The following is a 27976-nucleotide window of genomic DNA, read 5'->3' as shown; positions in this document are numbered from 1 at the left end:
TGTATTTTCTTATAAACCTCTAAAAAGCTGTATAACCTGGCAGGAGATACTAAAAGCCATGCTTACATGTGTGTATGCTCATGGGCACATGCATGCCCCCAGACACACACACACACACACACACACACACACACACACTTCAGAAAACTTAAACAGATAAGAAATGCCAGGCATTGAATGGTAATATAAGAAGAATGGACATTAGGGACACCTGGGTGGCTCAGTGGGTTAAGCCTCTGTCTTCAGCTCAGGTCATGATCTCAGGGTCCTGGGATTGAGACCCGCACCGGGCTCTCTGCTCAGTGGGGAGCCTGCTTTCCCCATCTCTCTCTGCCTGCCTCTCTGTGTACTTGTAATCTCTCTCTCTCGCTGTCAGATAAATAAATAAATAAATAAATCTTTAAAAAAAAAAAAATCTTAAAAAAAAAAGAAGAAGAAGAAGAATGGACATTGGAGGAAGGCATAACGTAACTAGGCCTTGAGGGGCAGGGTCGGAAATACAAACCTAATATTGTTCCTGGTTCACCTAGTATAGCAAATAAATCTTGAGACTGAATCCTTTCTTTCGAGTATTGATTATGGTTTAAATTGAAAGCAAAGAGGTCAGTAGTAGAAAGCTTCAGATATTACATAATTAACAGGCAAACTGGTTCCAACATGAAGACTTCTTGATTCCCTTTCTGTGCTAATTTCCCCTTATGAATCGAATCATAGAATTTAGAGGTCAACTAATCAGTCTTCCTGTTTCCCAGATTGGAAAATTGAGGACCAGAGGAGAAATGCAGGATTAGACTGCCAGGTCTTTTCCTTTATAGTCTGTTGTACTTTTTCATTATGTTACTTTACTTTTCCCCTCACCTCCTTGGTTGAAGGTGGCTATTCTGTTTCTCTATCTCCAGCCTTCAAATTAAATGACCTAGTAGTAGCCTCAGGTTTGCATTTCTCTAATCCTTTATTTAAACCTTATTACTCTGAGGATGTTTTCCCACTCTGTGGTGAACCTTCAGTAGGTAAACTTAGTTTAACCAAGGATTTGTAGGTTTAGCACCCTCTCGCTCTTCCTGCAAGCTGATTCGTGCATGCAGATGTTATGGATTTGAAACTTGTATTCAGTATTTCATCTCTTCTCTGTGGTTTCTGATGTTTGAGTAAAATTGAATCTTACTGTAATTTGTACAGGTGTTACAAGCAATGGGATACCCAACGGGCTTTGACGCAGATATTGAATGTATGAGTTCCGATGAAAAATCAGATAATGAAGGCAAAAATGAAACAGTGTCTTCAAACTCAAGCAATAATACTGGAAATTCTACAACTGAAACCTCCAGTACCTTAGAGGTATATTTATATGTATTTTTTTCCTTAGAAAAAAAGGACTGTATTTAGATTGTAAGAAATTTGAGAGATGTGGAAGAGTTTAAACTTTTAAAGTTTAAAGAAGTTTAAAGAAAAGTTTAAAGAAGAAAATCAAAAGCTTATACAAATGTATATATTCCAGAGGCAGCCATTATTAATATTTTGGTTTATTTTTATCCAGCCTTTTTTTCCCCCCCCTTTGGGCAGTCATGCAGTTTTACATCTTGTTGGGTTTCTTTTTCACTTAACTTTAAAAAACCTGTTAACATAACTGTATAGTGCACAACACATGAATGTATTCTAATTTAACTAGCATTTTCCTTTTGCTGGCCATGGAAGTTCCTTCCAGTATTTCACAGTTAAAATATATCAACAATAACTAAACAGTGAAAAACCAGAAGGTCTAGCAGAGGAAATTGAGGATTATTTGAAGTTTGTGCTGAGCTGTGGGAGGCAGTGGGTCATCATGGAGCCGATCTAGCCTTGAGGAAGGCATAGCCTGATCTAGGATGCTCCTCAGACTCTGAGTAAGTTCTAACAAATGAGCTTATTGCCACAGATAATAGAATGGAATAGAAATCTAAGTACTGACTATACACAGCATTTTTGGGAATTCACAGAGCCCTTATTTGCTGCATTCTGCATAAGGAATATTGGCTCTAAAGTAACAGCAAGAGGTTACATTAAGTTAAAACATTTTCTTTTTCATTTGTGGGAATGAGTGTTTATCAAACACTTAGTGGGCCATAATATTTTCAGTCTGTAAACCTTTTGTAGTGCCTGCTACTGCCAGGTGCTGCAGAAATTGTGTCCAGAGCCTTAAAACGTTCTTAGGCTAGAACCATAAAGGAGATATCCAAAACTAATTATAATGTAATGTGGTAAGTACTATGATGGCAAAGTGAACATAATAATGTAAAATCTCAAAAGAAGAATTGATTAGGAAACTCAGACACTTGTAAATCTAAGGGAGTAAAATGTGGGTGAAGTTTAAGGTGATGTGTAGGATTTTGCTATGCGGAGAAGTGGAAAGAAGGCATTTGGGGTCAAAGGAATAGGAGGTCTGATGACCTGGGATTGTGAAAGTACAGGTTTGAGAGGTGCCAGGTGGGCCAGTATGTGGGGAAAGATGGAGGCTGAGGCCTATGGAAGCCTCGTCTGACTTTTCATGGGATACTGTGGAGGAGCTCTGGCACCTGGCTTTTCAGAGGACCAGTCATTCACAGGCGATAGTCATAGGCAGGGCTAGATGTTTTGCTGGCAGTGTTACAAATACTTAGAGAAGACAGAACTCACTATTTATGAGCTGAGACTGTTAAGTTCAGGGGAATTAGGGAGAGAGCAGTGTGGGCTGCACTGATAGCAGCCACGTGTGTGTATGTTGCGCTTGGTAGGAATACGTGTATGCTTTGTTTCTAAGTAATGTAGTAATGGCATGGAAGTTGGGGGAAAGAAACCCCTTATTCTTCATTTAAAATTAAAATATTAAAATGCAAATGTTTGTATGTCTTGACTCATTTTTATAAAAATGATTTCAGATTTGGAAAGCAGAGAGTGATTACCATAGACCTAGTTTCACAAATTACTCATTACCTTTTAAAGATGAAGACTAGAAATTTGCTTTGAAATTTTAAAAAATGTAGATTACAAAAACTCTTCAAGAAGTGAGGTGTTTTTTTTTTTTTTAAATTGCAGAAGACCTAGGCATGTTTATTAAATTTGTCTTGAAAAGTTGTCCAGTGTTTCATTTCTTTCCCTACAGCATTAACCACTTATCAAATCAGCATAGAATAGTTTAAGAGAATCCTGCTGTCCATTGTGTTTGTATACATAATAATTGTTTGGGACATTCATTTCTTTCTTTTTTTTTTTTTTAAGATTTTATTTATTTATTTGACAGAGATCACAAGTAGGCAGAGAGGCAGGCAGAGAGAGAGGAGAAAGCAGGCTCTCCACGGAGCAGAGAGCCCGATGCGGGGCTGGATCCCAGGACCCCGGGATCATGACCTGAGCCGAAGGCAGTGGCTTTAACCCACTGAGCCACCCAGGCGCCCCATTCATTTCTTTCTTTCTTTCTTTTTTTTTTTTTTTTTTTAAGATTTTATTTATTTATTTGGGGAGGGGGGAGAGCATGGGCAGGGGGGAGGGGCAGAGGGAGAGGGAGAAGTGACTTCCAGCTGAGCAGGGAGCCCCATTCCAGGACTCTGGGATCAGGACTGGAGCTGAAGACAGCCACTTAACCACTGACTGAGCCACCCAGGTGCCCCTAGGGCATTCATTTCTTTGTTCGACATTTCTTGAGCAATTACTATGGTAGAATTAAAGACATGATCTCTGACCTCAAAAAGTGCTCAGTCTTTGTGTCTCTCCTTTCTCCAAATTATAGGTGCAGTATTTTGTGGTTTGTTTTATTTTTGGTGCTGCACTCTCTCCTCTCTTGTCATTTGAGGCTTCACACTCTTACATGAATTCCTTTTTTTCCCCCTTACTCTAGTCTTAATCCTTCCTCTAGTCAGTTCTTTCTGCCACTCCTGGAATGACTTTTCTATAACACAAATCTAATCCTGAATTTTCTAGATTAAAGTCCCTCCGTGGCTTCCCATAATTCATTCAGAGTCAAAGCTCATTTGCATGGCAGCAAAGTCCTTTATGAATTGGCGCCATCAAGGGCATTTCTAGACAGGTCCTACCTTCCTGTGCTCACTCCCTTATACAGCCAAATTGTGCTTCTCGCCTTTGCCAGAACAGACGTTCTTTTCTTCTCTTGGGCCTTTCCATGGCTGTTTCTTCTGTCAAGAATGCCGTTCTCCTTTGTTTCCACTTTATCATGGTCTGTTGCTTACCTCTTTAAGGTTTAAGCTCAGGTTTGAATGTCACTTCCAGGAAAACTACCCTGATTGCCCTAGAAAATGAGTGCTGCTTCTGTGTTTCCATAACATATATCTGTTCTATAAAATATACTGTTTTACAGTGATTATGTCTGTCCCTCCCACTATACTTTAGCTCCTTTGAGCAAGGAGTGACTGTTTTTATTCTTATTTTTAAATTTCAGAATCCAGAGTCTGTAGCCTACTGTTTTTACCTTAGGTGCCCGTAAGTCTCTTTTGAGAGAACTGAGAGCTGTGTAGGAACATTCTCTTCCCATCTCCCAAATTGAGTTATTTCTTCATGACCCTCAAGATGAAAATCAGTGAATACTCAGGTGTCATGTGAATCTCAACTGTTCTGTCCACTTTGTTAGTCATTTAAAGTATTATTCTTAGATCATGAACACCACAGAGCGGATCCTAGAGTACCATGTAATGGCGAGGCCACATTGCTCTTGAACAGTGTTGAGACAACCCTACTTTAGGGGCAGGCTGGCTGGATGACCGACTGCCATGTTTATTGCTTATGGAGTTTCTATACCTTTAAAGATACTTTGTCATTTTGTATGTAGAGGTGATCACATCCTAGTCTGTAAATGCCTTAAAGTGTAATTTTTGAGCCTGTTTTCAAGCAAAACATAGTATAATTGTATCAATAAGAAGTTTAATACTTTAAAATCTTACTTGGTTGAACCTCCTTTTAGGTCAGAACTCAGGGCCCTATCCTCACAGCAAGTGGCAAAAATCCTGTCATGGAGCTCAATGAAAAAAGAAGAGGTCTTAAGTATGAACTCATCTCGGAGACTGGTGGAAGCCATGACAAACGCTTTGTAATGGAGGTGTGTACCTACATTCAAGCCAACCGTGCTTTCCCTCACAGACATAGGCTGTCCTTGGCCTAGATGTAAAAAAGTTTTAGTCTGAGTTAATTCTTGTGGCACTATTTGACTTTTGGTGTTTTCTGTGTTGTGATACATTTAAATTAAAACTACACAGAGGAATTGCATGGGATAATTGCAGAGTGTTGTTCTCGATTTTAGGTAGAAGTAGATGGACAGAAATTCAGAGGTGCAGGTCCAAATAAGAAAGTGGCAAAGGCAAGTGCAGCTTTAGCTGCCCTGGAGAAGCTGTTTTCTGGACCCAATGCAGCAAATAATAAGAAAAAGAAGATTATCCCTCAGGTATGAGTTACCAAAATTAAATTTCCTTTTCTGTTCTTGGTGCCACTTTAGCTTTTTCTGAAGTTGTTTCTTTTTCTTGCGTTTGGCATCCTTTTCTTTGGGTTAGATCGTGAATACTGTAATATTCTCTGTTCTGTGGTCTTCATAGGCAAATTATATATTAAAAAGAAGCTATTAGCATTATTTGGGGGCTTTCAGTGACTCTTGGTCAGGTAGAGCCTTGAGGGATCTGGACTTGTAATGAGGTGTTAGCATTTGTTTAGGGTAACTGCCAAGAGTATAGGGGCTTACTTTCATCAGAGTCTGAAGATGCACTTCCATTTCCTTTCCAGTTTTGTCCTTTTGCATTATTTATTTTCTGTTTTCCTTTGGGGGTGCCACAGTAAAACTTGACCTAATACAGCTTCTGTTCATTCCTGACATGGGCATGTCAGTCCTGCTCAGGGCCCAGGACTGTAGAAAGTCTTTAGGAGATGGCCTCCTAATTCCGTGCTTTTGGACAACAGAGTCTTCATTCATTTATGCATTCAAAAATATTTTCTAGTTGTATACTATGTGCATGATTATGAGGGCAAAAGAGATACATTGTTAAATTTAAGATAGTTCTCTCCCTGGTGGAGAGTGCTGGGGCAGTAATGTCTGAATAGAGAATGTGATAGAAACGAGTCAGTTAAAAATGTTTAGACTAAGAGAGGAAAATTACTTAAGATTCTGAATGAAACCGTTTGTTTAGTTTCTTTTACATAAGCTGAGTGCAACTCTGGCTAGAGTTGATCTTGTTTTATAGATGAGGAAATGAGGCTTGAAGAGATACGGACACTGCCCTTAGTACCACAGCTAACTGATGGTAGCGTCTCTTTCAGCTAGATTCTTCTCCTTCCAAAGACCGTGGGCATTCTGTTGTGTATTATAGCCATCTTAGACATTTGTCTTGTCTTGTACTTATTGTAATAAACATTGTTTACATTCTAGGATTCAGAATATAACCAAGAATAACTTTTACTGAGATGAAATACAAATAAAGCGTTTAAATTGCCCTGATACACATTCGGAGAGAGAAGAATTGGTTTATTTCCCTAAAACCTTCCAGGAAATGTGCTAAATTAGTAGAAAGATAATAGTTGCCTTGTTTGTTTTGGTGTTTTTTACCATGAGTTACGTCTTGTATTGGGTCAGTTAATGTTAGAGTTTAGAAAGTGAGTGCAGATACTTACTAGGTACTAGTTAAGTTTGGTTCTAGTAGGCATGAGCTCGATTCATGTGGAGTCACTCTGCTCCCACCAGATTGTTACTTCCTGACTACTTGGACTAAACTGTGTTTTTTTAAAAAAAAAGTTATCTACATGAGGTTCACCCATTTTTAGAAATTTTCCATACTAGAAGCTCTAAAACTCTTGTGTTCAATATGCTTGACAGCCAGGAGGCAGTCTATTTTGGATGTGTGGGTTGCATCCCACCCCCCCCCCCCACCAGCCAAACAGAAAAATGGCTGTTCCCTGTGCATGATACATTTGACCTTGAAACTGTCTTCTCCCCAGTTATGCTAGTGGTAGAGGTGTTCTCATGAAAAATAAAAGATGATGGCTTTTCAGCATGAGATAAATAAATGTGTGTATGCTCTGAATGTTTAAGCTATTCGAGATACTGTTGACTTTATTCCACTGTGAGCTCTGAGGCTCTGCACCTTGGTTATAGGAGGGAATTCTGGTAGTTTTTTGTTTGAGTTTTTGTTGTGTCTTTTTTTTTTTTTTAAGATTTTGTTTATTTATTTGACAGAGAGAGACAGACAATGAGAGGGAACACAAGCAAAGGGACAGTGGGAGAGGGAGAAGCAGGCTTCCCGCAGAGCAGGGAGCCCACTACGGGGCTCAATCCCAAGACCCTGGGATCATGACCTGAGCTGAAGGCAGATGCTTAGTGACTGAGCCACCCATGTGCCCCTGTTGTGTCTTTATATTAAATATAAATATTTAATATTTATATATTATATATTTATATAATATAAATATTATATTTATATTGTGTTTTTATATTAAAAATAAATATAACATTTCATTGAAAACTAGGTGTTCTTGATTTTCTTAAAATTTCATTTTTGGAAAGGAATGTTTTAGTAGCCCTCTGTTCTGTTTGTCCTTCTCTATTCTGCTTTTCAGAGTTTGTTGTTTTCTCAATGGCCTCTTCTCCTCTGAAGTAAAACAAAGTGGCTATCATTATCCTCATTGTATAATTAGTGGTAGACTCTGATAGACATAGAGATTTATGATTTTACCAGGGTCCCATGGCATTTTAGAGCAAGAGGGCACTTTAGAGGCAGTATTTTATGATTGGTACATGTATATACATATACACACATAGACATATAGCAGAAGATGTAGACACAAATCACATGACTTTCCTGGAGTTTTTATTTTTGGTCTTCCTTCATAGTTCTGTTTTTTTTTTTAAACTCCACTCAGGTTCATAGATAATTCTTGGCAGTTGGTCGTGTAGTTTTTGTCTCTGGAAGGAGAATTCAGTGGATTTCAAACCTGGGTATCAAGTGTCTGCGATTACTTTAGTTAGGGCTGAAATACAACGGATGTAATTTGACTACTGAAATTTGTGTGTAGAAAATGAACTCTTTCTGAGTAACCCTCAAGTGAAAGAAGAAGTTATTTGCATACTTTTATGTGCCCGAATATTCTTCAGAACAGCTCTGTTAAAGTAGGTGCCATTTTTATTTTACAGATGATAAATTAAAGGTTCAAGGTCATAGATGACTCACTGACTCATCTACAGGCTCAAGTTTCTCATAAAGGTTGTGCATTAGAGGGATGGTGGGATGTTAGTTCTTATTTCTCTCAGTAATGAAAATCTGTTATTTTTAACAGGCAAAGGGTGTTGTGAATACAGCTGTGTCTGCAGCAGTCCAAGCTGTTCGGGGCAGAGGAAGAGGAACTCTAACAAGGGGAGCTTTTGTTGGGGCTACAGCTGCTCCTGGCTACATAGCTCCAGGTAGAGTATAGCCTGTAAGAGGTCTGCCTCCTCGTCCGGGCCAGACTTTGAAGAACAGCATGTCTTCTCTTCTCCAGGGTTATACACGATCCCTGGAAACATAACATAGGTGTAAGATGGGTGTGCATGGGCGTTCAGAAGAAGAGAATCTACAGAATATCACAGAGTCCAGTTTTCTCCTGGAATCTGCTCAGTGACTGGAGGCATCCTGGAGGGAGGTGACAGAGGAGGAATATTACACTTGGTTGAGGGGACATATTTTGACAATGAGGAAGCTAATAAATACTCCACAGATTGAGGAGTGCACATGTGTGAGCGGGGTGCATTCAGCGGGACATAGAGGGTGGGTGGGTGTGACAGGAGAGGAAGACTGCTGTGGAGAGACTCCCTCATTGGGGTGTAGCCTAGCATTAACAGCATTTCTTTAACTCAGTGTGTGGGATCCAGCAAAGGTCTACAGAAGTGTAAAAAGAGAAAAAGGGAAACTTGTTTATCCAGAGCTTACTATACAACAGATACTTTGGCATATATGATTTCACTTAATTGTTTTATAATCTTCACAGCGTTTCCTCAAATAGAAGTTACTTCCATTTTCTAGGTTTAATGAGAGAAGGCAACTAGCTCAGTCTGAGACATAGCAAACAGCAGAGCAGAGATTTGAATGTAGGTGTTTGCAGTTCTAGAGCTTATATTCTTTCCATTTCACCACATGGCTTGAGGGAGATGGGAAAAGATGCCCTCCTTCTGCCTTCTGTTCGAATACTTACGTCATTTCAGCAGTAGGTGTAGAACTGTCTCATTAAAGTCAGGTCATCTGCCATATTGAACGTATGGAACTTTTCACTTAACAAGTAGACTGCTTGTAATTGTTGATTGGGACGAAATTCTCTGAAGGATTGGATCTTATCCCATCATTTTTTTATGTAACTTTGCTAAGAGGTTCACTTAGATTGTGTATGTGTTTTCTTCTTCCTCCTTCCCTCCCTCTCTCTCTCTCTCTCTCTCTCTCTTTCTTTAAGAAAGTTAGAATAGGCTATTTGGGAAGTTCTGTGGGTTATATGGTTTTGGAATTATACTTGTAGGAGTTGATCCCTCAAAGATGTGTCATATAATGAATATATTCGCTCATTGAAGTAACATGTGCCTGCTTTGGGATTTTACTGTTGTGCAGCTTATGATCTAAAGGTGAGACAGGCTGATCATATAGTCACAATTACCAACTGAGAAGGTTGTGATGAAGGACAAGGGTATGTTCTGTGAGAGAATTTAACAGAAACTGGGTCTAGGCTTTGGGGCCTGAAAGCCTCCCCCAAAGAAGTGACATTTGACCTGAGCTTTAGAGAATGAGGAGGCATTAACTTGGAGAAGACTAGGGTGGACAAGTGTTGTACACATAGGAAGCACACTGCTGGGCCAGGGAACTCGACGGGTGAGAAGGATTAGAGGAAGGAGAGCACTGTGTGTTTTGGGTGGGGGCTGGTGAGGAGAGGAACGACAGGGACAGGGAGTGATTCGAGCTGAAGCTAGACACTCAACCCAGTCCTAGAGGCCAAGGTGTGGGTTTTGGCCTCAGAATGCTAAGTGTAGTGGAAAGTCGTGAAGGGTTCTAAGGGGAGAGATGACAACATCAGACTTTCCTGTAAAGATCATCGTCTGCAGTGTGAAGAATGGATTGTAGGTACAGAATTAGATGTGAGAAGACAAGTTAGAAGGTTCTGATAAACTCATAGCTCAGGCCAGAGACAGTGCAGGTATCCCCAGTGGGTGCAGGGAAGCAGATGGGTGGCAAGAAGCGACCACATTAAAGACAGACTGCGAAGCACAATTAAAGGATTTAATGTGGAGAATGAAAAGGAGGGAGGTCTCAAGGATTTCTCCCAGCTTTTTTAGCAAGAGGAACTGGGTCAATGACTGTGCCGTTTAAGGAGATGGAGAATGCTGAAGGCTGAGAAGGTGGGAGGGAGATGGGAGAGGAGAAGGCTCATTGTGGTTTGATTCTGTTTATAGGTCCCAAATTAAGACACTTCTGTGCATCTCACCGTTTCTATTGATATTGAATATTCTTTTGCCTCGTTCAATCATTATCTCAAGAAAGCAGCTTGTATTAATAATAGGCAAGTTATTGAGATGAATTTTCTTGCCTTTGATTACATGTTCAGCGGGGGCTTCCTCTGTCTGAGAGCACTGGCAGTCACCTGGTCATGGACGCTTACCTCCCACCCATCATCTAGGGGCAGTCACTGGGAAAGGCATTGTGTGTGTGTGTGTGTGTGTGTGTGTGTGTGTCCGTCCGCGCGCGTGGGTGCTTGCTGCCAGGCTCGTTGCCTCTATAGTAGCTTTTCTCTTATGTCATCGCATTGACCTCTGTGAAAGGCCTATCTCGTGAAGCTTTTAAAAATGAAGTTCTTTTATAGCCCAGAGAAGATTCAGATTAGGTCAATTAGATTATGAATAGGTTATATGCCATTTGCAGAGTGTATTCTGTGCAGCAGGGACTGTAGTAAAGTATTTTTACATACATTATTTAATTACATTCCCCTGCCAACTCAATTACAGAGTGGTGACATAACAGGCACAAAGTCACCTTGCCTAGTGATAGTGAAGTCGGGGTTCAAACCCTGCAGGCTGATCAGTGGCCAGCTTATTGGTTGTAGTTTTCTCTCTCTTTAAGGAGGTTTTGGTAAAACCCTTAAAACTGTAACCTTAGTCATCCAGCTGGCTACCTTTTCCTGGAATAGATGTGATATGCAAACTTTTTAAAGTATTAAATTCTCTCTTGGCCTCAGTTCCTACTGCATATTTCCTGCTGCTTCTTTTAGCTGCATTGTATCCTCTTGAAATCTAGGATTTAGGGAGCACTAAAGACTCCAATTAAGACTAAAGACTAAGGCTACATTGTATTATCCCCAGTTTTATGTGACTTAAGTATAGACTAAAAAGTGAAAATTTCCATCTCTCAGGAAATGTCTCCGTTAGTCCCTAAAAGCAGTTTACTTATTCAGCATATATTTGAGTGTTTTGTTTCAAGCAAGAGATTTGGGCCTGGGCATTTGAAGGTGACTAGCATCTGCCCTGCTGAATGCTTGGAAAGTCTTATGGGGTAGGAACAAACATTTGCATAAACACTGTGCACTATGATGCAAGCTGTAACGTTGCGGGGGGGAGGGGCGCAAAGGAGCAAACAGCAAACCCAGGAGACTTCACAGAGGAGGTGATACTTGGTCCTGATCTACAGGATGTGTTGCAGTTGGGCAGCTAGAGAAGAAAAAAATGCTTGGCAAGCAACAGAAAGGATTATAGAAAAAGGGCTTGTAATGTTAAAAAGGCTTGATTTGTTTTAGGTACAGTGTGAAGGGCCCATGTAGATTTTGTTCTGTTTTAGAACCCAATTTTCCCTAAAGACTTACCCAAGCAATTTAGTATTTATATTTTTAAAGTTGTTTTGTTGAAAGATTAAACATTATGGCTTCTATTACACAGTATTTCTAATCCCTACAACACTATATAAAGTAGCTTGGAAGAGTTTTCATTTTACAGGCATGAAAAGGTAACTCAGAAATTACATGTTTAAGAACATATAAGAAACCAGTTCCAGAACAGATTGTCTCAAAAGCTTCACTGTTCTTCAGATGGACAATATGAGCCTTTTTCATAGGCACCAGAGGTTAATGTCAGTTTGGCCAACTTTACTGAGAGACTGAGCTGGGATCAGGAAGTCAGATACCAGGAGACATGGACCTTGTCCCCAAGCCCACAACCCGATCCACATGCCCATTCAGCAGCACTTGAGACCTCAGCCTGTCCTATCACTGTTTTCTGAAGAGACCTGGGAAGTTCTGCTTTCCAGCTTTAAAGAAATTGGTTAACTTGAGTGACTCTAAGTTCAAGGAGAGGAGACAAATTTGTTCAACAGATTATATTTAGTGAGTGGTTATTACTATGTGCCAGACCTTCTGTTAAGTTGACGTGATAAAAAAAATGTCTAAGACTTGGTGTCTGTCACTCGAGTAGGGACATAGACAAGGAGTCGATAATTATAACACAGTGTCATAAGTGCAAGGAGAAAGACAGGATATTCTGGTAGGTCAGGAGGACCTTCTAGGTCATGGGGAAAAGCTTCCAAGCTAAGCAGGAATGGAGGGTTTGGCCATTCTGGGAGTAGTTCTCATTCATCCAACATCTGGAAGAAGTCCTCAGGGCCCAAGGTGCTGGGCCAGGCAGTACTTGTGAATGGGGCCAGTACCGGTTGCTCTGAACTGATCTGCTTCCTTCTTCTTTGCACTAGGCTATGGAGCACCGTATGGTTACAGCACAGCTGCCCCTGCCTATGGTATGTACATCATCTTTCTTATTTCTCCTCTTAGCAATGCTGTCACAGCAATAAAAAGCACAGTTTGTGTCCAGGGTTTCTTTAAATGAATCGGAGGATCTCAGACCTGTTCATTCTAGTGACCCAACTTAAATTCCCTTTGAAAACGCCACAACCTTGTGGTTCTTGGTTTGGTTGGAGTTGCTCTTCTCTCTGCTTTGCCTGATTGAAGGACTGCTTGTTCTAATTGCCTGTTTCTGACCATATTGAAATTAAATATTTTAAGTAGTTCTTCTTACAGCCAACTGATACTCCATTCAAAGGCTACTGAAGGGCCATACCCGGTTTCCAGCTTGACTGCTCGCCGGTTACATGGCTGCATTGAAGTTTCTGGCTTGAAACCATCTGGGTGACTTGAGTTAGGGTTGGGAAATATTAACTTCAAATTTGTAGCCATCGTCCTTTTCCATAAATTTTGCTTTAGAGGTGGTATAAATGGGCCCTAGCGTGGTGACGGCGTGTCACCGGCAGTGTCACTGAAGTGCTTCCCGCCCAGAGTCTGTGGTACGTGTTACAAAATCATAGGAGTGTCTCCTCTCCCTCCAAAAATAAAAAATAAAAGCATATGCAGAAATGAACCTCAGTGGCCCTTTGGATAACTTTTGAATGAGGTTTATGTGGCAATGGAGGCAGTAGGTTTGGAGTCAGTGATATGCCCTCTTAGACATTTTCTCTAACTCAGGCGCTACATGTTCCAGGTCAGCCATCTGCAGGATGTTTGCCATTGAGAGAAGAAGAGAGTGTGTGTGCGCACGAGTGTGAGTGTGTGCTTTTGCATGTGTGAGTGCGTATCGGTGCGACCCTGGGCTGGGCGTGCACGTGCACAGTGGGGAAGGACCTTGAATGTCCCACTCCTTGTGGTGGTAGCCCTCCACACAAGCCTCAGGACCCCTCATAATGCTTTCTCTCTTCATGCATCAGCTTTTCCCTTTTTGTTCAGATGAAAATGTTGGGTCCTTAAAACACCGCTAAGTGGAAGCTTCATTTGATTTCATAACTGTAAAAAATAAAGAGAAAATGAACAGTTTGACCACTTTCCCCATTAGGATAGACTGGGAAAATGTGGAGAAGCTGCAAGGGTCTAACAATTGGGGTGAGTCTTCTCTGTGGCAAAATGCCAAGTCTGGGGTTTCATCCTTCACCTGAATGTCTCCTCTGGAACGCTCAGGTTTGGTCCCCAGAGTCCCCAGGTCCCCAGATGTGGGGTGACTAGGAATTGAGAACTCATTTGAGAAAATGTTTTTACCCGGAATTTCCTCTAAATTCAAATTCTCTAGCTCCTTTTGTTTTGGCCATTTGCTTTTACCGTGCAGCCAACTTCTGGGTACCCTGACCACCTCCTCCCTCCTGTGAATTAGGTCTGAGCAGTTGATCTGAATACATTTTGGCTCACTGGTCCCATTGTGGTGTGTCTTGTGTGCGCGCCAGTGCATCTGCCTGCTAGGGCCGGTTGTTAATTCCGTGTCTTTCCTCCAGACATCGTAAATCTCATGTTCTTTAGTACAGTTTACTAGGGCTGAATTTCTCTCTTTAAAACATGGGTATGTCTGGGCTTTAAGCTGCATTCATGTCTTTCCTCGGTCTTTTTAATTTTTCTCTCTTGTTCCTCCCTTTCCTCTAACATTGTACTTTCACCCTGCGGCCTCTGAGCCCCCACTTCAGAAGGCTCCTCCCTTCCATGTGCCATATAACTGACTTCCAAAGCTGGTGAAATTTGATGCCCCCATTTTTCACATAAAAGATTTGGTTTTTAAATGTTACTGTGATGCCAACCTACTAAAACAATGCTTTATTTTGGCTGTAAGGTAAATATGTCTTTTGGCCTTTGTAAAGCTGTTGCATGTGGGGTAATTTCCCTCTGATCATCTGGTGCTCTTGAATACCTGCTGTTGCTGCTTTGTGATTTCTCCGTAGGTTAAAGACTAGACTAGAGACAGGAGCAGATTTCAAATCATGCTTGAGTATGCAGAAGTTTGTGAGGCCACAAGAACTCGTTTATTACAAAATTAAGAAAGTAGTTAATCTTTCCAGATTTGCCATGCCAATACCCACGGCAGCCATTAAGAAGATAAAACACCCGGTCACGACTCCAGTTGGAGCTGTGTTTCTGGGGAGCTGAGGCCTGCACAGAAAGCTATGCTTTGAGTCTTGACAGTCATCCCTGTTTCTCCTACCATGTGTGATGTGCCAAATTGAGAACGATTACAGATTTCTGGAATTCCGTTAGTATATTTATCAAGAGCACTGCTTTTGGTATTGAGAATTCATGGCCGCTCACACAAATGAAATTGCTTTCTGAGTATCATTCTTCCTGCGACATAGCCATCTTAATTTTGAGTGGAAAATACTAATTATCAAAATATTAGCAATTTCAAAACAGGAGAGGTTTGTGGGTCTCCTCCAAAATGGTTCATGTTGACTGACTAATCTGGAAAAGGTTAATGATCATTACTGTAAGATTTTTTTTTCCTGAAATTTTTATTGGATTATTAAACTTATTTGGAGTCCTCTCCGTTTCTTCTCTCTGTAGGTTTACCCAAGAGAATGGTTCTGTTGCCCGTTATGAAATTCCCAACATATCCTGTTCCCCACTACTCATTCTTTTAGCAAATGACAGAAGCTAATTCCTATTGAACAACAAACCCAGTACAATACAGAATGTTAGAGAAAAAGCCTTTTTATCCTGCTTTCTTTGAACACATACTTGATCAAAATTATTTGTAAAGAACATCTTTCCTACTTTTTGATTTTAACAAATGCAAATTTAGTTCTCTAAAACTTGAAAACAAACAAAAAAGAAACTAGTTCTGTGAAACGGTACCTCATTTCCGGAAAATAACTTATACCAGCCCTTCTGTTCTAGGGAAATAAGTCTAGCAGTTCAAAGTTTAAGTTTTAAGAGGAGTATCAGATTATGTAAAATTAAATTTGTGAAGGATGTATAGAGTCTCAAACACTGATCACAAATAAACTGCTTTGTTGTAACACAGAGTACTGCCTGGTTCCTGATGCAGTCACTGATTCTTAGCTCTGATTGATATGTATTTGCCCCAGGGCACTTGAATTCGGGCTGTAGTTATTTTTTTTAATACAATAGAGACTTTTCATTTAAACTTTAACTTTGTAAATACTGAAGTGTGTAATTAAAGCCAATAAAATATGGGTTTGAATATTGTTTTAGCTTATTATTTTTGATATGTTTTGGTATCAAATTACAAGGAATTGAAAACTAATAATAACTTAGCCCTAGAAACCCATTCATTTGTAAGGAAACTGCTAAAACAAAGCAAAGGCAATTTGTTAGTCTGAGCCAGTCTACTTACTTTGTAAGCCCTTTGTACTGCTGGACAAGGGCATCCCCGTGATAAAGGTATATTCTGTTATCCAAGCATTGCTTCTTAAAATGATGGCACTACCCAGAGATGGGGAAGGAGGAATGTGATTATTTTAGTTTCCTAATTTCCAAGTTTTAAAAGAGAATAAATTAATCGATCAATCACCCTCTCTCGTTCTTGTGGCCTTCTTCACTCTGTAAGATACTGTGTTCACTTCCCTGGCTTTTTTCATGCAGATAGAAGATTAGCGATTTTTCTGGGATTCATTGAAAGGTCTCTTTTCCTCTTCAATTACATCAGAATCTAAAGCAGCAACAGGGTCCCCATAAAACTTGCTCTTCGATCGTCCCAGTTCTTGTTGAGTGCTGCTGTGAAAAGTGACAGGTTTCAGCCATGGGTCAGCATTTATTTTTAAGTTTTTCTTAAAATTTATCTGATTAAGCTGGTGAAAAATGATCAGTCAGTAACATTGTGCTGTCCTATAAAGGGTGCAGACCTGAGCCTTCCCCTGCATTCTCGCCTTGTTTGGAGAGCCGATGATGTTACTAGAAGGTAATGGTTTCATTAAGGTACTCACCCCCATGAAGGCACCAGTGTGGTCCTGTGTCGAGATTTCTAAGTTGCTGTGTCTTAAAAATGTCTGTTCTTAGTATGAATTAGCTTCCCTCTTCCCTCTTCAATTCTGTTTCTCAGAGCCCAGTAGTGGCCATCAGTGAGAATGGGCTTCACAAAATACAGCAAATTTATGTACCAGATTTCTTTGGGACCACTAAATGAGAATGAGACGGCAATTTAAAACAAACGTTAGTGTCACTTCTCAGATGTGGATTTATTACACAGTGGCTTGTTACTTCTGCTCCTTGACCTTTAGTCTTTATTAGTGGTGGGTGATACTTTAATAAAACCTCATCACTTGCTAGAAATAGCTGTGAACTTACCATTCTCATCCTGTGCATTAGTGGCTAGACATAAACCTGAGGGCCCATTGCAGCTGGGAGTTTTCATGTTTCATTGATTCATTTTGCTGACCTATGGATGAAACAGAGCCATCACTGAGAAGAAAAAGCATGGCTGGTAGTGTCCAGTTTTTATTAATTCAATATTTACAATAGTCCTCTCTGTGTTTGGAATACTATTAATTGGCAGCCGCAGCCGGATTGTTATTTGAAATTGATTGTCAAATTTGCATTCCAAGTTGGAATCTCTCTGGAGATTTCTCCTTAGAAAATTCTTTTGAAGTAGCTGACTCAGCTTCATAATTTAACCCCTCTATGATGGTGCAAAGGGAGCTGTGCTGTTTTCCAACATGATGGCAGTCATTTCAAATGGTTTCTACCAAGTCTTTTTTTTTTTTTTAATTTTGTTGTTTGTTGGAAGTTACTAACCATGTTGTAAACCTGCCCAGTTGCTGCAAACTTTTACATTTCTCTGCTTTACTTAAAATAATTGAGCTGTCAGTCCTTTGTTAGAAGTGGTAACCATGCAAGTTCAACTGTTGAAATTTTGTAATGAATTAAGTGTCCCCCTCCCCCCCTTCTGCCCTCCCCACCCCTCCATTTTGTAATGAAAATTCCACTTACAGCTGAAAGAGCAGAGAAATATAAATGAAGCTCTTGGCTTCACCAAATTCTGTGCCATTAACACCAAGTGTTGCTTCTCTGCTCTTTTCTCCACTGTAGGCGGTTTTTTCATTGACAGCCCCTATTGCCAGCCTCTGAGCGTCGCACCACTTATTATTCACTTGGGCCCTCAAGATTTCTTCTCTGACTTCTAGAACCATCAGGTTGTCTGGCTTGAAATGGCAATTTCTGTCTTGGTCTTAAGAGCATTGTGACCCCCTGAGGCTTTCCAGCTTTCAGATACACCACTCTGACACCTTCTTTTGGAAAGCAATGACTGAGCATTTTAAAGAAGAGCAATACTTTATTCAAAGCCACGGTGTCTGTTTTAAAACTTTTCCTTTGGGAACCTAGCAATATCTGTACTTAACCCCTCCTAGCATAGTCTCTTGTCAGGGAGTTTACAGACCAATGTAGAACTTCGACTCCGTGTGTGAGCTGTGCTATCTCCCGACAGTTTTTAGACTTTTGTAGCACATAAATTGGGTAGTTGCATTCCTGACTGCGTCAGTTAGCGCTATTATAATTTCTCAGAGATAGGGGTCCTCCTTGAAGCCATATTCTTTGCATGGGGGCTGGCGCCCAGCCAGGGATGTGGCCTGCAGCCCCGGTCTCTTCCAGCTGCAGGACCACCTCCTCTCTTGTGCAAGGTAATTGGTCCAGTAGATTCCCAACATACCTCATGCTGACTAGATGCAGTGCATGGTGCGTGCAGCAAGGGGTCCCGAGTCGTTTGTAGTCTCTCTGAAACCGTTAACCTGGGAACAAACCACTGATAGATTTTTCTGCTATTAGCCTTTCCTTCTTTTTTTAAAATTCGGGTGAATGTTTGAAAATCATGAATCAGTCAGTCACCGTTATTAATTGAAGAGCTGGGAATACCTCGTTAATGTATTTTTAAAACTGGTGTTGGACCCTCTGTGTATTTCAGGTTAATACTTTTAAGCAGTTTTCAGCACGTTTATCTCACTTTATTCTCGTTCTCCTCGGACCTTCGTAGCCATATCACTTGTATAAAATAGGCTGAGATCTAGTGACTGTAAGCTGTGGTCTCAGTAAACAAAGGTAAGCTCTTTTATTTTCTGATTAAAGAGAAAAATAACTAAAAGTCAACACAACGTGCATATATGACAATCATACAGGATGTATTTGATCTCTTAGGTCTTATGTCATCATATTACCTTTAAAATTTTTATGATCTAAATGTAAAATAGTTATTTTCAGCGTTTGTTTTAATACCCTTGTAATTACTTTTTATTCAAGAGAGACATTTCACTTTTACGAGTTAAATGTGTATATGTGTGTAGAAACTTACGATATTACATGTATGTGAATTACACACATGGACCTGTTTAAATAAAGGAATTCGGTGGTGGGAAGAGTTCACCTAAGAAGACTTTAACGTCAGGGCACTCTTTTGGCCAAAGTGCTGGAATTTTATAAGCCGCAAGGTTGGTAACATTGCTGGTGGGATCCATTTATGCGTAGCTGTTACAGAAGCAGAGGATCAAAGTGCCAATTTCTCAAGGAGAGAAATTTTTCTGAGAAATGAAAATCTCTGATCTGTGTTGTATGCCCTAATACAACAGCAGCAAGAAGCCATAAAAAGAAAAAGCAATAGAAAACAAACAAACAAAAAAACCAAAATATTAAGGTAACTATGGAAGAATATGTAATTGACTGAGTTAAGCTATTTGCAGAACCAACTTTGGCAAGACTCAGAATGGTAAATACCCAGTCTGCAGAGACCAAATAGACGGAAAGCAGTTCATCTGTCTTTTCCAAGTTAGGCAGCTGGACGATTGATTCCCCACCTTACTCAGCCATCACGGAGTTCATTTAAAAGATGGGAGGGTTAGGCCAAATACTTTAGTAAGGGTTTGCTTCATTTAGTGTGTCCCATAAATACATTTCATATGTGTTAGATGTTCTTTGCTGAGGCCATATTTGATATATAGAGATTAAAATGCATTTCATGTTTTATATGTCTCTAAGTAGCAGTTTTCTTGTTATTGCTAACTTTGAAGGTTGCTGGAACATTTTTTTCCCCGTACAAAATCTGTATGACGTCGAATGTGGTTTTGGTATCTATAGAAGGTTGTATGAGGTCTAGCTGACTAGTACAAATACATTCCAGTCCTTATCGAGCAGCCGAGGTGCCCATTATGTGCCAGGTCCTTCTCTGGGTACTAGCAAAACACTGTCTCTGCCCAGTGAAAACACTTCAAGTTTGAGAGTCTCCTTGTTGGTGGAATTGGGCCGATTATAAACTTCCTAGGTTGGGAGACAAATGATGCATTAGCAGTGTCAAAAGATAATTAACTTGGTTAGTCGTTTATAAATTATTTAATAATGTTGGCCCTCTGATATCACTGAACTGGCCATCATTTGGAAATGCACTCATTTTAAATATTTCCCTGGCAGTTTTGAGAGCCTGAAACTAACTCTGGTATATGTTCATGGATCTCTCTCCAAGTAAGTGAATGGAATGAAATGAAGAACAAATATTCCAGTCCTTTAAAGCAGTTTTTGTAGTATAGCAAAGACCAAAGTGGTTGCTTTAAACACTGACACCATTTTTTCGATGACAAGTGAGGGGAATTTTACCCTTACAATCATCATTCACTATAACTTACCTGTTTGTTAGATTTCTTTAATAACTGCTGTGGAGGCAAATCTTCAGTAGTGAGTTGGGGAGTGAACTAAGATTTGCAGATGCGCCCCCACCCATGCCCCCCAGCAGTTAGATTTCTAGCAATCTAGAGCCCGAGGAACTAGGGACATTAGGAGCAGTTAAAGCTGAAAACAAGCTGCTCTGTGAATGGTCCTCCTGTACCTCCCACTCAGCACAGGCCGCTGCGTCCTGGGGGCGGCGGGGTTAGGGGGAGCAGTGGGCAGGGTCTCTCTGAAGTCCTCAGAGCAAGAAACGTCCTGCTGTATTTGTACTTGCAAACTATAGGGATGTGATGCCATGCAGTGACCAGAGGTTTCTCAGTGTTACTAGGAGGCTGGAAGGGAGACAGGTAGCGAACGAGTAACGGCCAGAGTTAAGTAACTGCCTGCTGCTGGGATGAGGTGCAGCACGGATGTCTCTCTAGCGGGAGCTTACAGAGCACACGCTAGTACTTCTTACGTAAGAAGCTGTCTCTTCCCTTCCTCATCCCGTCTTCCAGAAAGACGGTTTTAAGTCAAGAACTGAAGTTGAGTTAGCTGCAGGAATAGATATCCTTTCCCACATTATCATTTTAGGTAGGAGCTAACAGCTTCCATTGATACTTGATGCAGTGATCTTTGGAGATTTTTAAAGAATAGCTCCATACTGCAAATTAGGTTATGTAAGCTTTACAGCATAGCTAGAAATAGGGAGTAGAAACCATGTGGGAATCTGGGCCAAAGTATTTCTCTCCCTCCAGCAAATTCCCATGAGGCTTGGGGATTAGATGACTTAATTCACGTCAGGTGCTTCGAATAGTACCTGGTGCACAGTAAGTACTCAGGAAATGTTGACAGTTGCTATCACGGTTGGCTGAAGGGACAGAAGGTATGTGAGGGAGGCAGCAAGACTGTGCTGGCAGGTAGGGGAGAAGCCAGTGCATGGCCTGCTCAGGGGGAGCTGCATTGGTTCCTTGGTATCTATAGGTTTGGGGTGCTCCCACACTTTGAGAGAGGACTCCTGGCATCTGGGGACTAAACAGGAAGCATAAAGCAAACACTTAGCGGGAGAGGTAGTGTGGGGAGGTCGCTGCAGATCCGTGCTGACTGAAAATGCTTGCGTTTCTGTGGTGGTGGTGAAATCACTGGCTGGTCTCCTGCCAGGGATTTGGAAACACTTGCTTGGGGATGTAAGTGTGCTTAGAACTTCAAAAGGGCTGAGCTTAGAATGCCAACCTGCTGATTCCAGCTTTCCTCCCAGTGCATTAATAAGAAAAAGAGGTGTGTGATTGCAGCTAGCATGGGAAGCCAACATTCAGAGCTCGTCAAGTGTTTGGCAGGTAGAAAGCAAGTTGTTATAAACCACAGAAAGAGGAGCCTGGGTGGCATGCCTCGAAGGCCACTGACTTCTCTAGAAGTCAGTCTAGAAGGCCGATGCTTCTCTGCACAGCATTCCTGCAGCTTCTCTCTCCCAGTCCGCTTCAACGCTTTGGAACAAATTGGTACTCCTCGCCACATGAGGCCTCCCATGTGTGTGACTCCTGGGGAAAACACGTCTGCCTGTCCATCCATCTCTTTCTCTTTTTGAAAAAGGAAAGACGGGTAGATGGTCAGACGGGCGCCGTCGGTTATACAGCTTCCGGTCTCCTGTGCAGGCTTCGGTTGCCCTGAGGAAGGGTGAGCAGGAGCGTGCGTCCCTGTCTGTTGGCAGGTGGTACTTAACGCTAGGTGGGGATTACAGACTGAGTTCTCTCTTTTTTTTAGGTTGAATTCTGTGATACTCTAAGTTTATAAAAACTGTGTGGACAGGGACTGAGCATTACCTTTAAAGGCAAATAAGATAGACTTGCATGATAGTCAAGAGGGTTTTTTTTTTCTTTTAATTGTACCAAAGGCATTTATTGTTTGCAATGGTAAGTGAAAGAGGGGACTCAACAGCCCCCAGCCCCAGGGGAAACTCCAAAGACCTACTCTCTCACTGTAGCCCCAAAGCGGAAGGCTTTTCTTGAATCCAAGAGACACTCATATAACTAATGTCCTGGCAGAAGCCACCGCGTTCCACAGCTGTGGCTGTTCGGAGGAATCACTGCCTCATTGAGCCAAGGTTGAGGGAGGGCCTTTCTTTTCTTTTTTCTTTCCTCCTCTCCCCTGCCACCACCCCCTCGGCCTTGACCAGTTTTAACATCCTAATTCCTTGGTCCTCCTAAGGAGGGTCTTGGTCTTTACTTGGCAGAACTTTGCCTTTTCTGCAAACTGTGCTGCCTTTGCTGGGGGGGTATCATCTGCCCAGGCAGCTTTAGGGAGACTGGTTAGCACGTCCCAGCCGGAGATGTATGGAGGTACCTCCTTGGCCGCTTCTGGTCCACAGGAGGTAACATTAGCCTGGCTGCAGAGCGGGCATTCTCTTAGCACTGCCTCAGGGCCCGGTCTCCCAGTCTTGGTCTGGTTTCACCGACCTTGATCCTGCGGAAGCTTGGGATGAATGGTCTCCACCTTGACCTGTCAGCTAAATGTTTTCAGGGAATGAAGTCAATAATAGCCTTCAGTTTAAGGTATTTTGGGCTGTGGGCAGCGGTAGATTGAAGGAACAGAAGAAAGAAAAGGAAGAAATGCTCAAATTGCTCTCTTGTGTGGGCCAGGCACTCAGACATTCTTCTCCAACAAGCTTCTTGGAGATAGGATTCTTATTTTACAACAGAAGAGACCGAGGCTCAGAGTTAAGCACTAGAGTTAGGAATGAAACCCCACTGTGTTCGATGCTAAAGCCTCTTTTCCATCACGCCGTGCACGCTGTGGGTGCCGTCTGGACGAAGGTGAGGGGAGCGCTGTGTGGCAGGAAGGAGGTGTGCAGGCAGTGCGCCGGGCCGATCGGGGCCTCCCAGTCACAGGGCCTTGAGCTCAAAGGCTCCTGTGCTGAAGCCAGGCTCTCTGCCTTGAGGTTGTTCTGGACCAGATATCCTGGGCTTTTAGGGCTATTTTCTGTTAGACCAATTGGATAAGGTTGTTTAATAAACTGGAAAGATAGGCTAGAAGACTAAGGTGTGGCTGCATTTTAAACAAAGGAAGCTGTTGTACTTCAAGCTTGTTTTTTCTGTTTGAATATCAATGAGCACTTGAGGTCTTTGCTTGCATTTAGCTAATGGTTTGCTTATTGGTGATGGGATTGCTTAGAAGATTTGAGCCTGGTAAGGTTTTGACTTACGGGGTAAAAGGAAGAGGAGCCTGGGGTGCTGGCAGCCCAGGTTTGAGGGGTCCTGGGGGAGTGGCAGGTGGCGGTGGCCTGTCCTGATCAGCAGGACTTTCCCGGTCGAGGCTTCAGGACAGGCTGCTAGCCTGAAGGTAGCAGGCAGCGCCCTGCACCCCCCCACCCCCCACCCCCACCCCCCCACCCCCGCCGCCCGCCCGGGGTTGGGCCGTGATTGGTGATCCTCACTGGGGTGGCTTGGAGATCTTGTGAGCCACTCTGCCGCCCTTGTCCCTTCTCCCATTGCTACACACCGGGCTGCTGGCTCCTTTGCTGATGATGGCCGCTTGGCTCTCTACCTGGGGATGGAGGCCGAATCCTCTCTGGGGCAGAACAGTTCTCCCTCCCACAGGGCACGGTCCTCGGCAGGAGGCCATTTCTCTGTGCCGTCTGCCATGATGCTGGAGGGGAGCAGGAAGAAGGAACTGTTTTAAACCCGGGTTGCCTGAGTTCCAGAACAGTGACTTGTGTGTGAGCAGGGTGAGCACCTGTCCCAACAGTCCCTTAGCAGTTCTTTCCCGGGGGCCGTGCCGCATCCTGCGCCGCTCCTGCGGTTTGGAGAAGCCGCAGCGCGCGCTGTCGTTTCCACTGTGCGGACCAGGACGCGGAAGCCCACAGACCTCGCCAAGCCACCCAGCTTGTTTGTGGCAAAACACTGTGGCTCCTAATAAGTGAGTTTGTAACCACACAGAAGAAATAACATGTCTTCCACCGCTTCTGGAGTTAACAGAAGCCCTTGCTTAGAGATGAGATTTAAATTACACCACAACTGTGGGACCCAGAAATGATCTCCTTTTACAGATGAGGAAATGGAGGCTTAGCCACAGTGACCTGCCCCAAATTACACAGCCCTGTCACCGGCTCAGCTCGGCCCCCCGGCCTGATAGCACTCACCGTGCACAGTACTGGTGGTTTGTGTCCCTGTGGGGCGCTGGTGCCTGCCCCGTTTTCCAAACCGCCCGGCTCCCGGTTCCCCTCAGCGCTGTGATGCATTCCACGGACCTCCCTGCCAGCTCCTGGAGTAGATCCTTTGTGTTGGAAACAAAATAAGCTCCTCTCCTTCCCTTACCCCCTGCCATGTGGGGAAAAAATGATCCCGACTTCAGGCTTACTGGTCTGGTTCCTTTGGAGAACTGTTCGCGAGCTCGCCCCCGGGCCAGGGGACAGCCCGGTTAGCCTCATCATCTTTTATGCTCTGTAACTGGACTATGCAACCACGTGCAAGTCAGTGATGGCTGTTGGAGACCCCCAGGGGCCGGTGGGGGGGGGGCGCAGGGTGCGGTTAGGGTTGTACTTTTTGTATTCAGCTTCACCCGCATTTTGGCCGTCTTCTGTCCCTGCCTAGGCCTTCAGTGTGTGTTCCGACCAAAGGAGTCACCCTCACAGTGACACGAGCCTGAGTGCTCTGATGCTGGGATCTTGTTGGACCCTTCCATTATGGAGACGGTCTCAGAAGTTGCTCAGCTAACACCCCTCATGTCCTTAGAGGCTACATAAGGAAAATATTGTGGACATCTAGGATGTGGGGAACCTCTGGAAGGTGGCACCTGGGGAACTCTGGAAAGCTGAAAGCCCTTCAAAATGAGATTCACTGAGGTTGAGGAAGGGGAGGGCTTATCCCTTAGCTATTTTAAAGGGTTCCGTTTACTTGTATGTGGCTCTAGAAGGGTAAGGATGGCTATAGAAAGCCGGTTGGGCATTTTGGGCTAACGTGTGCCTCCCACGATGACAGGGCTGCCCTGGGAGATTAGGTATGGTGAGAAAATGGGGCCCATGGTACCAGGAACGTTTAAGCAAGCTGTTGGCAGAGTGCAGAGGAATTTCTTTCATGGGATATCAGGTTTGGAAGGAACACCGATGCGTTTGGGGACACTGTCGAGAGCACTTCTCCCCTCTTGGACATATGGATTCATTGAGAAATCTTCACTGTCACCTGCTGCTGCTTACCAGGCTCTGGTGGGGCAGAAGGAACAGCTGGAGAAAATGGGAGGATTTTCGGCGTAGACAACAGAATAGAAGGTGAGACTGCTGACCGAGATGAGTACACGGGAAGGAGGAGGCGTTGCCCAGGCGTTTGAACAGATCAGAGCCGTCTTCTGTGGTTGGAAAAAACTCTGGCGGCCCTTCCACCCAGTGCAGGAGCCAGGCCTGTGAGGGCTGAGGACCTGAGCGGCTCTGACTGGACTGCCAAAATCTTCCCCGAGACGGCCACACGAGCTGGGGGGGAGTCTGCCAGGAGGGTCGTGAGGAGAGCTTTGAAGAAAGGGCTGGTGTGGCAGCGGGGGTTTGGTGGGGGGATTTGGCAGCACATGGTGTGTGCAGAAAGGGCATGGCCTGGAGCAGCATGAAGTTACTTCCTCATGGGAACTGGGATGGTCGGAAGGGTGGTGACAGATGGGATGTGTAATTTGGAGTCAGTTGGGGGAAGGCCCTGGGTACTGTGCCCTTCAGTGATCATCCTCTTCCAAAATGGTGAGAGAATTCTGGAGGGTTGATTTGGACAGCTGGATGGGGAAGGACCGGAGGTGGGAGGCAGAGGCCGCCACAGATGCAAGAATGGGGTCTCTTCACAGGCCGGGCTCCTCGCCCCGACTGAGTGGGAGGATGGACGTGGTGGCACCCAGGAGGGGACCAGGGAACCACAGTGTCCTAAAGGTAGTTGGGGGGGGGGGCACTGCACTGCTCAAGCACTTCTGCTGGGCCTCTCTTCAGTAGGTCACTGAGAGGACAGTGGTACTTGGGGCCAAGATGGGGAAGGTGGGGGAGGGAGGAACGTGCTGGCAGGGCAGGGAGTTGACAGGAAAGGGGTGGCAGTGTGGCAAAGGCCATCTCCTTTGGGCTGGGGAGTGGGAGTTCAGTGGGCCCCAGTCCTCGCTGGCGTGAGGTGTGGGGCCTCCTGTGCGCTCTGGCAGTAGACAGGGTTGTGGCCCGGCCAGTCGGCATCTTACCCTTTCCCCAAGCGTTCCCACACGTCTGCCCTGCTGGGTTCGCCAGTCAAAGGGAGTGACAAGTACTGGGTGTTCATTCGTGCAGAGGCCTTCTGTTTTGTGTGTGTGTGTGTGTGTGTGTTTTTTAAAGCAATGTTCTGGTTTCTTTACCTGGGCAAGGTCTGGAGCTTGGATTCTTGGACGCTGAGTCTGGATTTAGCATCTATGGAACATGGTCTGTAGCTGGTGGGAAGTTGCTGACTGGCTTTACAGAGGACTTTAAAGAGGGGAAGAACAGCACGTATGACTTTGGTGTCTGCTCAGGCCTGCCACCTGGGGCTCATCCCGGACAGGTGGCACGTAGGACTGTGGGGTCAGGGTGGGTCTCTGCACTTGTTACTTCTGTAGCTCTGTTGGGGATTAAGGCTAAAGAGGCAGCTACAGTTTTGAACCTCCAGGGCGGAGCTATGAAAGGTTACAGGTGCTCTGAGACATGGATCCCTGCAGCCTTTGGGGTGGCCAGGACCCCAGGGCCCAGTGTCTCTTAACTACAAGCGGCCTTGGCTTTCTGTCCCAGCAGGCCACCTTAGTATCACCTTGTATCCTAATGAGGAAGGCTGTGGGAGCACTGCCTTAGCCCTGACGTTGGCAGACTCTGGAAAGGGACAGACAGTTTTTCAGGCTCCACGGACGACTGAGACTCACGGCTTATCAGCCAGGCTGTGGGAGCACAAGAGCAGCCAGAGACGGTGCTAAACACAGCGCAGCTGTGACTCCACCAAACTGTACTCAACCCAACAGGTAGTGGGCCATATTTTGCCAACCTGTCTTAGACTGTAGAGACTGCTCACCCCTTGGCTTATTCATGATTGGAAACTTCCTTCCGCTGCCTGGCCCATCCGCGTTCCCACAAGGGCTTCCTGAGAGCGTCTGTCCTACGTGAGCGCTGAGGAGGAAGGTGCGGTCCTGGCCCATAAGGATCATGGGTTTTGAGTGTGTGTGTCTGCCGGGGGGGGGGGGGGCGGCGGGTGTGTGCCTTGACAGGTGAGAGCTAAATACAGAGCAGAATGGCGCTCAGGGAAGTCCAAGGTGACGGGCCCTGAGGAGAGAAGGGGTAAGGGTGAATCAGGAGAGCCGTAGGAAGGAAGCTGCTCTGGAGAGGAGAGGGTGTGTGTGTGGAACACCAGCAAACATACCGTCATGGTTCCTGGGCCCATTGGGCCCAGCCTGGGAAGGGGCCTGAGTGCCGGGCCAAAGAGCACGGGACCTCATTCTCCAGGGGCTCGGGAGCCAGGGAGAGGTTGTGTTCAAGACGGTAAACTCATCACAGATGCATTTTAGATCCATCACTCTCGTCGTGGAAGACCAGATCTGTGGTTACAAATGGTATCTATTTCGTCTGGGCTTTTTGGGCAAGAATCTGGTTAGA

General features: G+C 43.8%; 1 protein-coding gene across 4 annotated transcripts in view; it reads left to right on the top strand.

Moving 5' to 3' along the window:
• The window catches only part of STRBP (spermatid perinuclear RNA binding protein), a 150099-nt gene that overhangs the window by 118798 nt on the left and 3325 nt on the right, over positions 1 to 27976 (top strand). For 2 of the 4 annotated variants that reach the window (XM_080819191.1, XM_080819193.1), the window contains 6 exons: positions 1180 to 1338; positions 4928 to 5062; positions 5264 to 5404; positions 8278 to 8401; positions 12687 to 12731; positions 15301 to 15944. In XM_080819191.1, coding sequence (XP_080675317.1) covers positions 1180 to 1338; positions 4928 to 5062; positions 5264 to 5404; positions 8278 to 8401; positions 12687 to 12731; positions 15301 to 15377 — 681 coding nt within the window. In that variant the 3' untranslated portion in view covers positions 15378 to 15944. Of the gene's footprint in view, positions 1 to 1179; positions 1339 to 4927; positions 5063 to 5263; positions 5405 to 8277; positions 8402 to 12686; positions 12732 to 15300; positions 15945 to 18655; positions 19328 to 27976 lie in introns of those variants that run through there. The other 2 variants (XR_013967687.1, XM_080819192.1) reach the window with 2 other exon arrangements.

This window comes from Martes martes (genome assembly GCF_963455335.1).
Source record: "Martes martes genome assembly, chromosome: 12".
In the NCBI taxonomy this organism is placed as follows: domain Eukaryota; kingdom Metazoa; phylum Chordata; class Mammalia; order Carnivora; family Mustelidae; genus Martes; species Martes martes.
Note: the sequence above shows the minus strand (reverse complement) of the source record. Positions and strands in the feature narration are given on the sequence as shown.